The sequence below is a fragment of the Tyto alba genome, unplaced genomic scaffold (genome assembly GCF_018691265.1).
Source record: "Tyto alba isolate M040663 unplaced genomic scaffold, T.alba_DEE_v4.0 Super-Scaffold_13, whole genome shotgun sequence".
NCBI lineage: Eukaryota > Metazoa > Chordata > Aves > Strigiformes > Tytonidae > Tyto > Tyto alba.
The window spans coordinates 11,705,734-11,719,857 of record NW_024881275.1 but is presented as its reverse complement, the minus strand read 5'-3'; the positions used below and the strand labels follow the sequence as shown (position 1 = coordinate 11,719,857).

Below are 14,124 nucleotides of genomic sequence, written 5' to 3'. Positions count from 1 at the left end.
TATGGTGGCTGAAACAGGATCTATGCTAAATAGATCTGAAGGCAGATTTGATTTACCTTTGCACACCAAATCAGTACCATCCCACTGTCCTTTGGCATTGCAGACTACAGTCGGACTGCCACTTTCAATAAAGTAACCATGAACACAATGGTAAGTAACTTCACTTCTGTACGTGGTCCCACTTACAGATGCTGGATGTGCATTTAAAACAGGAGGTGGAACCCCACAATCCACACCTAAGAAGCGAAAGAAAAAGTAAGACAAACTTATTAGTCAATCAGCAGAAGTAACAATGGCTGCATTCCCATGAGTATTTCTTTCATCATTATCAATTAACCCTCTTCTGTGGCAACTCAACATTCCCTCGTGTCCTCTGCAACATCCCCACCATGGCTAAGAGTGCTGTAGCTACTCCAGAGCTGCTTCTAAATAAAATTACTTCTCTCTGCCTTTCTCTCAGAATGGCATGCTAAATCTGTGACTCAGCCTAGCTTCTAGTATACAGAAAATGTCCTGTCGGGTTTTTTGATATTTAAGATTCTTCTGCTTTTACAAACCTGATTACAAGTGGCAAGCTGGTTCTAGAACATTTGCAGAGAGTAACAGCCAGAGGGAGGCAAATGAGCAGAAACTGCCTTTAGGAAGCAAAAGTTTTAAAAGTGCACAAGGAACAGAGAAATGCAAAACCAGAGAAGGTTACAACATACAATACAAAAGTTTCCTGTTAAAGCAAGAGTCTACATGGTGTTCAAAATGCATTGTAATAGTTGCTCTATTCACCAACCTGCTGAGTTGCCATTTACAAATGCATAAACCAAAAAAGTCAAGTAGCACAAAAAAGTAATTTGTTTGATATATTGTCCATTTTCGAAGGTAACCATCTAAAATGCTTTTGTGTTAGCATGATACAACATGCACATTCAACAGTTTAACTACACCTCTTCACATACATCACATCTTCACACTAAACTATCTGACTTTTCATCTCAAGACAATTCTTTCATTAATATTCAAGGGAAGCTATACTCTTCAAAGACACATTACATCCATACATCCATATACTTATCTTTAAATAAAAAAAAAAAAAGGGGATCTGCTCCACTTACAGAAGCCTGAAGTTAGGTCACACATCTTATCAAATTTGACCTACCTCCAATGGCCAGTTTCATTGTGACTATATAAAATAAACTCCTAAATTACCATAGGAAGGAAGACAAAAGACAAACATTGATTTTCCTGAAAAAGAAAACATTACACCTGGCTAGAAGAAATTCTTAAATTAGCAATAAAGACTTATCAGGGAAACTCTCAGAGTTTAAAGAATTATTTAAAGGTGCCTTTACTAATATATTAAAAAAACCCAGACTTGCTGGTTTTATAAAAAGAGAAGTCCTAACTGTAATCCAGGAAAAGAGCTTGCAATACAAAGGGGAAATAAGTCTGTCATTTCAGACTCATGGGCTGTTTCTTGGTGTTTGATGTGTTTTATTTCAATTAACCATGAGAGATGTGCTCAGAAACTCTGACCTGACCTACTGTTTGACTGTAGAAATAAAAAAAAATCACATGAAAAGGCAATCACTGAACAATAACAATAAAAACCAAGTGTAAACCAAGAGGGCTTCTGTATTTTGAGAAAATGAACTCCCCTCACTAAGTGATAGTTTTCAGGATGATTGTTCTCCCCTGTGGAACTGTCATACCTGGTGTAGATTCTGTGAACTATCACTTAAGTGTTATTTAACTAATATACAGACTTTCTAACTACTTACAGGAACACAAAATCCTGCACTTGTAAGCAGTAATATTTCAACAGAACGGACAAACAGAACACCAAAGCAAGATGAAGTTTTAAAGTTGTTCACAGGAGACTTAATACTTCAGAGATGTGAAAACATCTGCTCATGCAAAAATATTCTTAAAATCATAAAGGCTATTCAGAGATGAGGGGTGGTATGATGCCTCTCTTTTGCACCTACAATCAACTTTTGGGAAAAACTTCACAAGCTGTCAGAAAATTGCTCTTTCCATGAGAGGTCACTGATGCCTTCTAACTCAGTGGCCTTTCCAATGAAATGCTACAGAAGTCTAGTTGTTTTCTAGTCCACTGGCAGAAGGACACATTGCAGGTTGTGTAAAAACGCAAGGACCAGCATCAAAAATGTCATTACACTGACAAGAAGAGGTAGCACAATTTTATAACCTGTCCTTTTCTTCTTTTTTTGCAAATAGCCAGATCTTGAAAAATTTTTATTCTGATTGAGGAAACAGACTACAGTCTTTCAAACACACCTCCCCATGCATGAAACCCCTTAATGAAGAATTTAAGAAAGATTTAAGATTCTTTTCACCTTTACAGCTTAAAGTGGCAGGTTCCCAAGTTTCATTTGCAGTGCAATATGAGAAATTTCCCTCATTGCTGTAAAACCCTTCTTTGCATTCATAATAAACCGTACTTCCTGGTAGCAAGCTGTAGTTCCCCACAATGTAGCCATCCTTCATTTCAGGAGGGGAACCACATCCAATTTCTGCAAAGAGATTGGGTTAAAAGATCTGACAGTACAAAAATGACAACACACAATGACCTTAAAATGAGCTGAACTGAATTGTCACCTCACAAAATACACCCAATCTGATGAATCTGATGGGTCAGCAAAAGGGTAGAAAACTAGAGTTGAAGAGTTGTACTGGCCACAGTTGGAAGAACACAGTGATCCAGACGTTGAGCTGCATCTTTACTAACATACATCTGGGGCCATTCACAACACCAAAGAGGAGACACTGCAATGTGATGGTGCTTCATGTGTGCCAGTCTCGGTACAGCAATGACTGAATGATCCTTCAGCACTACAAGAAAATTTCAAGCCCCAATGCACATCTTTATTTCCCTGTGCATGGGAAAGATGAAGCGCCGCAGATGGGCTGAAAGGAAGCGGCTTGCCCCTCAATTCCTCCATCTCACTGAGCCAGCCTACATACAAAAGTTACATTCCTTCAGCACAGCTGTTTGACAGGGCTCCCTTGTCTGGCTCCATAAATGACACAGTCGGTACAGACACATTACTTTACCACAGCATGTGGAAGGGGAAGTTGGTGAGATAAGCAGGGTTATCAGCAATTCTGGCAAAATGAAGCGGAGCACTCCAGTTGAATAAACTGGATTAACTACAGACAGTGAGCTTTACTGATGGTTCTTGTAATAATTCAGAAATAAGAGCTGATAATCGAGGCAGTTCCTTCTACCTGGGATGATGGGGTTCATTACATACTACAGCTACAGCTTACACTGCTACCACTTTGCATCTGTGAAAACCTACACTAGAGAGGAAAGATGAAACAGTTTCAAACAGAAATTTTTTTTGTTGTTATGGCAAGATAAACAGAACAGTTTATTTATGCAGGTGGCACAGTATGTAAAAAATAGCTAAACTATTATTTTATTATTCTGCTCCCTTGGGCTTGTTTCATTCATTTGACCTCTCCTACCAGCGATTTATCTTCTCTTCCCTTTCCCTTCATGCAGTGTGATTATATAAGCAAGTGGATTATACCACGCTTCCTTCCTATTCAGAAACTAACTACATCACCTTCATGGCACTATTAAACACGTCTGACCCTGCACACTTGAATCATTGCTGAGAGCCTGTAGAAATTATATCTGGTGTTGACTCTACCATCCAGACATCACTGGAACAAACTGAACCCATGAAGAAAAAAATCATATAGCAGGCAAAGTCCGCAGAGAGGGCTTCTTCTCTCCAGACTTAAAGGCACAGGTCAGAGCAGGTGCAGCTGTATCATGTAAGATGTGATTTTATCTGCTAGCAAAAACCGCATCCAAAGACTCTCACCTTTGCACGAAACTATGTTCCCGTCTGGATGAAAAGAACGCTCTCCATTTTCTAATTTATAACCATCATTGCAGTAACACTTGTAGCTTCCTTCAGTATTCACGCACCTTGCATTGTGACCACACAGCCCAGACTCTTGACACTCATCTATATCTAAAAATGCAGAGAAAAGTACATGCACTTTGTAATAGGGTATTTTTTTTAGTTAATGTAGGACCCAAGTTTAAAACAAATACAGCATTCCATGGAGGGTTCTACATAGTTTCTGATGGCTTTTCTGGTAAACAAAGGATCTTATTATTGTCTGGTGTTCAATCATCTGGAAGGAGGAGACTCTATTTTGTAGCTAGCTGTCTTTTAAATCGTTTTACCTGAGAAATAGTTTCCTATACTATCTCCTGCTACCACATTCTCAGAAAAATCCCCTATCTGCAAATATCTTCATCAGTTACAACAGTTCATTACTGTAGCAGGGAACTGGTTAATACTCTACACTAAACACAAATATGACATTCTGGGGGAAAGATAACTATCACCTTATTTTCTTTAATCTAGCTGCTTCTTCTGGAAAGATTATTGCTTGAATGTGACTGTGAAGCAACAATTTGTAAGACAGCTGTTAGAACCTAGATGACAAATACGTGTTTGCATCCACAGCAGAAAATGCTCTGATATAGGTTTAGAAAGTAAGTTCTGAAGTGACAGGAAGAAAAGATGTGTGCAAGAAAAAATTAAATTCTGGATTCCTGGTGCTCAAGATTCTTTGTGACATCTACCTGTACAGTTCGTGCCATCATTGGGAATAAATGTCTTGTTGTTGTTGGAGGCTCGGTATCCATCAAGGCAAACACAGTAAAAACTTCCATGTGTATTATGACACAGTGTATGATTACCACAGATCTTGCTGGCTCCAATCTGGCATTCATCTTTATCTGTTAGCACATTTAAAACACATCAGAGAGATGAAGAAAAAGGAAGTACCCTCTGCTCCACACTCACTCTTGTGTAACCAGACATCACCTTACTGTTTTTTTCTCAGTTATATGGGATGTAAACACTGCTAGGAAGCTGCAGTATTTAGACCAACAGGGGCTGTCCCTGGATGAAACTATGAGTAACGTTTCATGACACAGCTTGAGCTGATCTAAGAGCTGTTGAAAACAGAGAGCCTTGGTCTCCGCTTCTGCTCTTCCTTACGGCACGCACCGGCTGCAGCACCTGATGGAGCTGGTGCTGATCTTACCCAACGCACTCAACTGGCAGAGAATTAACATGGCAAAATATGCAGTTTGTCTTCTCCCACAGTAATGAGATAACTGAACTCTGTGCAGGGCCCAGCGGGTGCCAGTGCTTGTGAAGGAAGGGGAAGAGATGGAGTGGAAGAGATCAGAGCTAGAGGACCTTTTCCTTTAACCCATAGTAAGCTATTCTATACACTCAGACACAGCATCTGATGTTCTCCTTTGATCCACGTATTGATTTGTCATGTATGAGATAGTATTAAATAGACACTGTGGACTATGGTAATAAAACAATGCTAACAACACTTCTCATGTAACAAACATTTGCACTTAAGAATTCCGTGTATATACTGTTATTAAGAACAGACCTTCAACTTACAAAATTAATTTTTAGAAATCTGAGATAACTGGAAAAATCAGCAAAAATCTGCTCATTTTAATTGTCAGTTTTATTGTCTATATTTCAGTTCAACAATACATACGTTGAAAAGAATAATAAAATGAAGCTCACCATATTTAATTTTTTTCTGCTGAAGCTAGGATAAAAAACTTACAATAAACCCTTCCAATACATTGTATTTTACAAGTGGGTATTTGATAAATCCCTACATTTTCTAGGACAAAATTAATTTAAATCCTTCCTTTACAGCAGGAATAAAATAATTAAGCAACTAAGTACAAAATTATATTTACATCAAGTACAAGTTAAGTACAGCCCATGACTAGCTGCTGGAAAAAAAACAAAGAAAACCCAATCCACACATATTCTACATTTTCAAAATTCTGCTGGGAAATTACAAAGCTTTTACAGTGTTTTGAAGAATTCAGTAATATTATTCGAGAAAGAACATTTTAGGAATATACAGTTTCTTGTCATTTTATAAACAGGCAACCTACCTTGACAGTGGGTTCTTCCATTGCCTACAAATCCATAGTTACAGATGCAGACGCTTTTTCCTTCAATCTGATGACATGTAGCATGAATGTGGCAAGTCGCACAGACATCTGGAACTGATCTGTTCACAACTGCTTGAAGAACAAAAAGACATCATTACCTTTTTCTTAAAAAAAAAAAAAAAAAGAACCAAAAGAACCATAAGGGTGCTCTGGGTAACTGGCACAGAATTTAAAGTGGAGATAAAATCCAGATTAAAACACATATAATAAAATAAATCCTATCTCCTCCCATCTCATTTTCAAACTTGCAGGAAAACCATGCACATAGTATTCAGAGACTAAAGATTAAAAAAATAAACAGAAAGAATTAAACAAAATAACCACACTGAAGAGTTTTCTCCATCCATCTGTTCTCTGACAACAAGCAAACCAGCTTTTCACCAGTTAGTAGGGCTTATAAGACATATAATAAATAGCTGCATACAACAATATTAATATTTTCTCCATATTAATTTTCTTTCCCTTTTGTCATGATTTCTGCTTCCTCATTTATTCTGTTATTTTGTTTCTATTATTTACACATAGACATTTGGACCATTTATCAATCTATTTGTATCTTATATCATCAACGTGTATATGGCGTAAGTGCTATTCATAAAAATGATGTTGAGAATGCTGCCAGGAGGAAAATGACTTGCAGTAGAGTCATTCTAGAAATTAATTTATATTAGTAGTTTAGCAGTAGATGACACACAAACTAGTTTACTGTAATTCGATACAGCTATAAATATACATGAAAGTAGAATAACATATGAACTTACTCCCTTACTTATATTCATACTTCTAGTGCATAATGTGCATTTTTCGCCATTTTTTGTAAGCTCATTTTGCTATCTTCAAACATGCACTGGCTTTCCAAAAGATAAACCTCAGAATTGACAGCCTGAATGTGGACAAAGCATGTATATGCTTACACCCTTTTTTACATTTTTGAAGAAGTAATTAATACCGCACAAGCTGATATTGTCTTATTATGCTGGATGTAGCAGTATGGAATTTTGTACTCTTCTAAAACAGCTAGGATTGATAGGGATGATGTGGTTCTTACCGTACTGCATATACAGCAGCCTTGACAAAATTTTGTCTGCCTTACATGGTGTCTAAATACGTAACAGTAACTGGAAGAAGGCAGCTTTTCTTACACAGCAATTTTATCAGCGTGATAAAACTGCCCTTCCACACACAGAGCGTTTCAGTTTTACTCACAGTGCGTTTCTGAGTGCCTTAAGACTGCTGGGAAGCACCATAAGATTCCTACTCCTACCTCTCAATGCCTTTATAAACTTTTGCGTGTGCGTGCGCTCCCAGTGAGAACAGAAAACACGAACTGTCAGCGTGCAGGGACAGCCAACACGGATCAGAAAACTAAATTTAAAAGCAGCCACGGTAAGAATTTTCTCGTGATTCCTGCTAAGACATGCGAGTGCCCTCCTCAGATTGCTGCTCTGGCAGATAAAAAACGGTTCGTGTCGTCCGTGTCCGTGTCCGTGTCCGTCCCCCCGCCCCTACCTTGGAGACTTTACGACTTACGTCTCATTAGCAGCGCAGGGCTTTTCACTCCAGCCCCGATGTCACCTCACGGTTTCAGCTCCCGGCCGGCGAGGCCAGGGCCCAGCCGGCGCGGAACACGGCGCCCTGGGGGCGGCCCCGCCACCGGCGCCTGCCCCACACCGTCCCGGCGGGGCGGGCGCCCGGGGCCAGGCCGCGGCCGTCCCGCCGGCGCTCCCCTCGCCCCGCCGCGCCCCGTCCCCGCCTCGGCCCAACGGCGCCGCCCTCGCGGCCCGAGGTCCCGCCGCCGCCCGCGGCCGGCGCAGCGGGGCCGGGCCGCCGGGCCGCACTTACCCCGCCGCCGCCCCTCGCACTGCAGCAGCTCCAGCAGCAGCAGCAGCAGCGGCCCCAGGGCCCGGCCGTCCCCCGGGTTCATCTCCCCGCCGTCGCCTGGGCGCCCCTGGGTGCTGCTGCGCGCTCCGCGCTTGCCTCCGCATCCTCCCCGCGGGGTGGAGGGTGGGAGGGGAGGCCGAGGGGAGGGCGAAAGGCTGCGGCCCCCGGGCCGAGGGCGCCCCGCGGCCCCCAGCGCCTGCCCCCCGGCGAGGCGGGGGTGGGGGGACGGGACAGCCGCGGGCGGCCCTTATCGCCGCCGCCGCGCCCTCCGGGGCCGCCCGGCTTTCCCCTCAGCGAGGCCCCTTTCCTCCCTCGGCCGAGGAGCCCTTACCCGCAAAACCCTCTCTCTTCTTCCTTTTTATTTTTTTTTTTTTCTCTCTGTTCCCTGGCACAACCCCTTTCCTTCCCCAGGACAACGCCTCTGCCCCGGCCAGGGTGCCAGAGCTGATAAGAGCTGCTGCTGGCTGTAACAGCCGGCCCTCACCCGCGACAGGGGAAGAAATTGGAGGGATGTGCTAGTTACGATTTCTGGAAAAGGGGGGAACGCGACTGGAAAGTTACACCTGGTTGCAGGCAGCAGCTGTGATAGCCCCTGCCTGCCCGTGGTGGGGTCCTGCAGGGACAGAGTAGCACCTCCTGGTTGATGTTGAGGAAAGGTGGCCAGCAGCAGGTCCTTGCATCTGGTCCTTGCATGTAGAAGCGGCCCGTGTCCCACTGTGCACAAGTGGGAACTCAACAGCTCTGCTGGACCCACCTGCAAGCTTGCTTGAAGTTAGCACATCAGTCCTTCAAACGTATAAAAATTGTGTAACTGTACACCACCAGCCCTTGGTACTTGAAATTAAGTAATGCCTTCGCTACTGTACAAGTGAATCCCAAAACTATATTTTTAATCAGTACCAGCAGTGCTGCCTGAAGAGTTTTCTGCTGTTGAAGAATGGTAATCCTCCTAAAGCTTGAGGTTGTCATTCAAGCCCACGGGCCTGAATTTTAGAAAGCTGCATGAAGTTGTATTTACCTACAAATGCAGTTGCCTGGTTATCACAACTGCAATAGAGAAGTGCTAAGGAGATGAATGGGAGAAGCCTAACACAAAGGTAGATTTAGGCATCTTTAATATGCTCTAATGAGCTTCCTGAAGCTTTGCTCATGTGCTGTGTTAGCTTTATATTAATGCCCTTGAATACAAACACAGTCAAGTCCTCCATCATGACTGCATTTAAGTGACATAACCTGATCTTTTACTGCTGTGTATGTGGTTATAATGACAAAGACCAAAAAACCTGTGTCTGATTTCAATGGAAACAAAACACAGTTTCATAAAACTATCAGCTTTATTGATTTAGTTATGTAAGCAAGTCCGTTCCAGTGTTTTTTAATTACTGTTCTGCCTGATTAAGCATGTATACATTTTTAACCAGCTTCTATTACCCTTCAGTTGATGAAAAATACAGGACTTAGACTGGCACAAACCTTCTTGTTTTGTTCTGGTCTAGTATGTCTTAACAAGCCAACTAGTTGCTGTTTAAGACATACTTTAGTACCAAATAAATAAACTATACACAAAGGCTACTTTAAGTTACATATATGTTGTTTTCATATCTATATCCAAAGCACAGTATACAAAACAAGTGTCAAAAGGATGTTGAGAGGTCATCTATTCTGGTTTTCTGCTCTGAGATGACAAGATCGACTCTACATAAGTGATTCCTGTCATACTTTCCTAACATGCTCTTTATAGTGGTAGTGATGTAGAATTCACAGCATTCCCAAGCAGTCTGTTCTGGTACTTTGTTCTCTTTGTAATCTGAAAATGGTAATCCAAGGTTCATTTAACTTTTCATTAAACTGTTAAGTCTTTTTTCAGTTCACAACAGATTCTCAACAGCCTTCATGATCTAGACGCAGGTTTGAACCAGCCACTGAAATGAGTCACAGATCACTTTACAAGGTGATCTGCCAAAGTCCTGAGTCAATTTGTTTAGAAAGACAATTAAAGATTCATAAGGGTAAGACAGATCAGTGTCCCAACCTGCTGATCTTTACATCTTAGGTAAATTCTGTATATTTCATACAAAAATTTGTCAAATGAAAATAAAGGATAATATCCACATAGATTTTCTGTTATGGGTAGGATAAGGTTTTTAATCTTTTCACTGGCAAACTTAAAGGACCTAGTTCATAATTACAATGTCTCATTTGTCCCTAATAGCATTAAACCTCATTACCAGAAGGCCTCTCTTACCAGTATTTGCTTCCATTTCTCTTCTTTGTGATACGAAAAGGAGTTGTGATGGTCAAATTGAATTCGTCCAGAGACACTTGGAAGTTTCCTGTACAGTTTTTCCTTGCAGCTGTCTAAATGGAGATAATTGAAGATCAGAATGGCAAGCAGGATTAAAACATCTCCTCAGCCGTCTGTATTTGTTCTGTCTCCTTTGCAGGCAGTGAACATCACAATGTCATCTAAATCACATTCTTTTTGTAAGGATATTTGGCAAAGATTACAGACAAAATGATACTAAAGGCTCTTTCAGCAAACAGATTTTTAAAAACACAGCAAACATCTTCAGCCAGCGTGAATTAACGTAATTTGTTCTTGGTAACAGATCACTCAGCTATTCATAATGCATTTGCATTCTCAAACAGCCTGCTATCAAGCACTTCTTTCCAACTGGCAACGAAAAGAGTAACTGCAACTTGATGGAAGGTTCCTTCCATCTGAATTCTGCCTCTTTTGACTATTTAAAATGAATCAGATTAATAACTGCTTTTTGGGTTATCCACTTAATTTCTAAAATAAGCAACAGCAATTGTTGAAGCAGAAATAACTGAGAAATTGGCTGACCCTCTTCAGCTTCTAGTGAATATGGTTCAGTAAATATTATGCAGAAGAAAAGCATTCTCTTATAATGAATTTTGCTACAAAGGAAAAATTACCACTCAAGTTGTTTGCAGCATTTCTATCTGTACTCTCGGGTGCCCCTATGCCCCTGTCTCAACTCCAGACAAATGAAGTCAAGATGAAAAAAAGAAACAGGATTTCTGCAAAATAATTAGAGTGAGATACACCTGAATTTGAACCCTAAATATTGAATGCCTCTGTACAATTTCTCTGGAGAATAGGCCTTGGATGAAACATATCAGAGCGTGCATTGTACATCTTGTAGCAAGAGCATGGTAGGTGATAAAGCCGGCTGACAGTTGCTGCTAATCAGAAAAGCACTTCTACAGAGCAAAAGGGCTGCTATCTGTGGGTTTAGCATAGGAGTAGGAGCCCAAACTGAGCTTTGCCACAAACTCATTGTGACCTTTGATAAGATAACCACTTTCTGCCTCTCTTCACTTCTCCCTCCCACTTAGTTGTGAAACTGGGATAATATTCCTACATAACTGTGTTGTGGCTTAGTACCATAAAACCGAGTTGTAACATGATGCAATGTAAACTCTGATAGAATCTTTGATGTCACTATAATCTATCCCAATTTTTAAAAAAACAGGACTTAGCATCAATCAGTTTATTGGGCAATGTCCTAGTGTTGCTAGATCTTGGAATATCATGTGAGAAGGCTGCTGACTAGTCATTGCTTCTGATTGTTCCATGCTGTTATACGCAAGCTGTGTAATTCTTTTGAGAGCTATGCTAACTGAAGGCAATAGTTAAGAGGAGAGAGACAGAGTCACAAAGGAAAAGTAAAGAAACAAAAAAAAAAGGAACAGGACCCCTTCATAAGTTATTAACAAAAAAAAAAAAAAAAAAAAAAGTGGTTATTTTCTTCACTCCAAATAAGTGAGCAGACGTTTTTTCTTTTCTGACCTTAGAACACCTGATAAAAATTAGAACAGAAAACTGGGCAATAAGCTTAATGCTTCCTTCTCTGCCAGGCTCCCTAAGATCATCCAAATGGGTGCTGGCCTTACTATCGCAGCCACACAAAATTTCATAATAACTTATAGAAAAGGCAAAAAATAATGGTAATTTATTTGATAGGTACAGTAAGAAAAACAAATCTCATTGACTGTACTATCTTCCTCTCACCATTATTCATTATTTTGGGGCAAGATCAGTCTAGAAATGCTATAATCATTACTCAGGAATTCTGGCAACTTGCAAATTATATATTATCTATGAAAATAAAAAATTCCATACACACATCTTATTAGAAAGAAAAACCAAATATTGACTAGAAACATTTGGAGCATCTAGTTCCAACCCCGCCTACCATGGGCAGGGCCCCCTTCCCCCAGCCCAGGTTGCTCCCAGCCCCGTCCAACCTGGCCTTGAACCCTTCCAGGGAGGGGGCAGCCACAGCTGCTCTGGGCACCCTGGGCCAGCGCCTCACCCCCCACAGAGTAAAGAACTTCTTCCTTGCATCTGCCCTCTTTCAGTTTAAAACCGTTACCCCTCGTCCTATCACTACACCTCCCAATAAAAAGTCCCTCCCCATTTTTCCCCTAGCCTCCTTTAAGCACTGGAAGGCTGCTCTAAGGTCTCCCTGGAGCCTTCTCCTCTCCAGGCTGAATAATCCCAACTCTCTCAGCCTGTTCCCATAGGGGAGCTGCTCCAGCCCCCCCGATCATTTTAGTGGCCTCCTCTGGCCCCGCTCGAGCAGCTCCGTGTCCTTCTGCTGTTGGGGGCCCCCGAGCTGGCCCCAGCACTGCAGGGGGGTCTCCCCAGAGCGGAGCAGAGGGGCAGAATCCCCTCCCTGGCCCTGCTGGCCACACTTCTCTTGATGCAGCCCAGGACATGGTTGGCTTTCTGGGCTGCCAGCACACATTGCTGGCACACAGTCAGTTTTCCATCCATTAGTACCCCCAAGTCCTTCTCTGCAGGGCTGCTCTCAATCCACCCCTCACCCAGCCTGGATTTGTGCTTGGGATTGCCTCGATCCACGGGCAGGACCCTGCACTTGGCCTTGTTGAACTCCATGAGGTTGGCACGGGCCCACCTCTCCAGCCTGTCCAGGTCTCTCTGCATGGCATCCCTTCCCTCCAGCGTGTCACCGCAACACTCAGCTTGGGGTTGTCAGCAAACTTGAGGAGGGTGCACTCAATCTCACAGTTTGTGTTGCCAACAGAAATGTTAGACAGTGCTTGTCCCAGCACAGCCCCCTGAGGAATACCACCTAGCACTGCTCTCCACTTGGACATCTGACATTTGAGTACAACCCTCCAGCCAATTCCTTATCCACCGAGTGGTCCATTCATCAAATCCATGTCTCTCCAATTTAGAGACAGGGATGTCGTGTGGGACAGTGTCAAATGCTTTGCAGATGTCCAGGTAGATGACATCAGTTGCACTTCCCTTTTCCACCAACGCTGTAACTCCATCGTAGGAGGCCACCACATTTGTCAGGCACTGTTTGCCCTCAGTGGAGCCATGTTGGCTGTCACCAATCACCTCCTTGTTTTCCATGTGCCCTAGCACAGTTTTTAGGAGGATCCACTCCATGATCTTGCCAGGCACAGAGGTGAGACTGCGTGGCCAGTAGTTCCCCAGGTCTTCCTTTTTTCCTTTTTAAACATGGGGGTTAATTTGCCACTTTTCCAGTCAGCGAGAACTCCACTGCACTGCCACGACTTCTCACGCTATGAAGGATAGTGGCTTAGCCACTTCAGCTGCCAGTTCCCTCAGGACCTGTGGATGCATCTCCTCAGGTCCCATGGACTTGTGCACCTTCAGGTTCCTTAGATGACCTTGGACCTGGTCTTCTCCCACACTGGGCAGTTCGTCCTTCTCCCAGTCCCTGCTTTTACCTTCTGCATCTTGGGCACTGTGGCTGGAGCACTTGCCAGCGAAGACTGAGGCAAAAAAGTCATCGAGTACCTCCGTCTTCTCCATATCCCGGGCAACGAAGTCTCTTTCTTCCTTCCAGAGAGGGCCCACATTTCCCCTAATCTTCCTTTTATCACCGACATACCTGTAAAAGCTTTTTCTGGTGTCCTTGATGTCCCTGGCCAGAATTAATTCTATCAGGGCTTTGGCCTTCCCAACCCGACCCTTGGCTGCTCAGTTTTTCCACATTTCTCCCAGGCTCCCTGTCCTTGCTTCCACCCTCTGTAGGCTTCCTTTTTGTGTCTGAGCTTGTCCAGGAGTTTCTTGTTCATTCACGCAGGCCTCTTGGTGTTCTTAGCTGACTACTTCTTTGTTGAGATGCATCGCTCCTGAGCTTGGAAGAGGTGATCCTTGAATA

The 14,124-nt window shown here is 42.7% G+C and overlaps 1 protein-coding gene across 5 annotated transcripts in view; it reads right to left on the bottom strand.

Annotated features, from left to right (window-relative positions):
* SUSD1 (sushi domain containing 1) overlaps positions 1–8,251 on the bottom strand; it is a 51,344-nt gene extending 43,093 nt beyond the window's left edge. For 3 of the 5 annotated variants that reach the window (XM_042787977.1, XM_042787981.1, XM_042787979.1), the window contains exons 1-6: positions 7,892–8,251; positions 5,990–6,118; positions 4,628–4,783; positions 3,852–4,004; positions 2,352–2,528; positions 57–236 (exon numbers count right to left, since the gene is read on the bottom strand). In XM_042787977.1, the coding sequence (XP_042643911.1) occupies positions 57–236; positions 2,352–2,528; positions 3,852–4,004; positions 4,628–4,783; positions 5,990–6,118; positions 7,892–7,973 (877 nt within the window). In that variant the 5' untranslated portion in view covers positions 7,974–8,251. Of the gene's footprint in view, positions 1–56; positions 237–2,351; positions 2,529–3,851; positions 4,005–4,627; positions 4,784–5,989; positions 6,119–7,579; positions 7,612–7,891 lie in introns of those variants that run through there. The other 2 variants (XM_042787978.1, XM_042787980.1) reach the window with 2 other exon arrangements.
* Between the last annotated feature and the right edge of the window lie 5,873 nt (positions 8,252–14,124).